This window comes from Monopterus albus, unplaced genomic scaffold (assembly GCF_001952655.1).
Source record: "Monopterus albus unplaced genomic scaffold, M_albus_1.0 scaffold17.1, whole genome shotgun sequence".
NCBI lineage: Eukaryota > Metazoa > Chordata > Actinopteri > Synbranchiformes > Synbranchidae > Monopterus > Monopterus albus.
The window spans coordinates 3,597,590-3,598,649 of NW_018127897.1; the positions used below are offsets into that span (position 1 = coordinate 3,597,590).

Consider the following 1,060-nt stretch of genomic DNA (forward strand, 5'->3'; position numbering starts at 1 on the left):
CTGCTGAATTTGAGGTATTCAGTACGTATGGGACTTTGAGCTCTTTTTTTTGTCAACTATTGCTGTTGCGGTGATTTTCTTTCTGTCTGCTTGACAGGACGATGAGTGCTATGAGCAGTTTGCAGACGTTCGCTCTCAGCTCCGCTTCTTCGAGCAGCTGGAGAGAATCGAGAAGCAGAGGAAGGACGAGCAGGAGAGAGAGATCCTGTTGAAAGCCGCTAAAGTGAGTTATTGTCACCTCACTGTCCCACTGTGTGTATATGTGTGTGAGAGAGAGTTGTTTTGTCCCCATGCAACAGTGTGTGCTTGTGTACTGGTGTATGTATGTGTGCATGTTGCTCATGTGCAGGCCCTGACAGATGAATTAGAGTGTGACACCGGTAGATGAAGTGACCTCCCTGTGTCCTCCCAGGCTCCTGGCCCCTGGGCTCCTCTGTCCTGGCTCTTCCTCCCTGGACACAGCAAGGAAGGGTAGAGGGTCCCTGTATACAACTCAACCCCTATGCACCATGTACACACACGTACAACCTGCAGTGCAGTGTCTCAGAAGGCAGCATATGATTTTTTTATCCATCTATCAAGATATACACATACTGTATTGTTCTAAACATCTGGTGTTAAGTACAGTCATAGCCAAAAATATTGGCACCTCTGCATTTCTGTCAGATAATACACCACTTCTCCTGGAAAATCATTGCAATCACAAAGTCTTTGGTATTCTCATGTTTATTTCTTTTGTTTGCATTGGAACAACACAAAAAAGCAGAGAACAAAAAGCCAAATCTGTTATGATCGCTTCCCCACAGGGAGGTGAGGGCGCATAGAAAACGAACCCAGAGAACTGACTTTGGTGCAAACAGATTTAATAAAGTGCTGTACAAGATATTAACAGTGCAGTGAAAATGATGTATACAGAAATAAACAAAGAGGGATGTAAGTGGAACCGGGTGTCGACCAGCACAGAGAGACAGTCACTACAGGGTAGGGGAAGATGGACTGGGCTGCGGACAAAGGGTCGCTCACTGGCTGGCCGCTGGTGGGGGGATGGCTGGGGGGGGAG

General features: G+C 47.0%; 1 protein-coding gene across 2 annotated transcripts in view; it reads left to right on the forward strand.

Moving 5' to 3' along the window:
- The window catches only part of LOC109955829 (transcription initiation factor TFIID subunit 4), a 107,297-nt gene that overhangs the window by 49,530 nt on the left and 56,707 nt on the right, over nucleotides 1–1,060 (forward strand). For both annotated transcript variants that reach the window (XM_020592358.1, XM_020592359.1), the window contains one exon: nucleotides 98–223. In XM_020592358.1, the coding sequence (XP_020448014.1) occupies nucleotides 98–223 (126 nt within the window). The remainder of the gene's footprint in view (nucleotides 1–97; nucleotides 224–1,060) is intronic.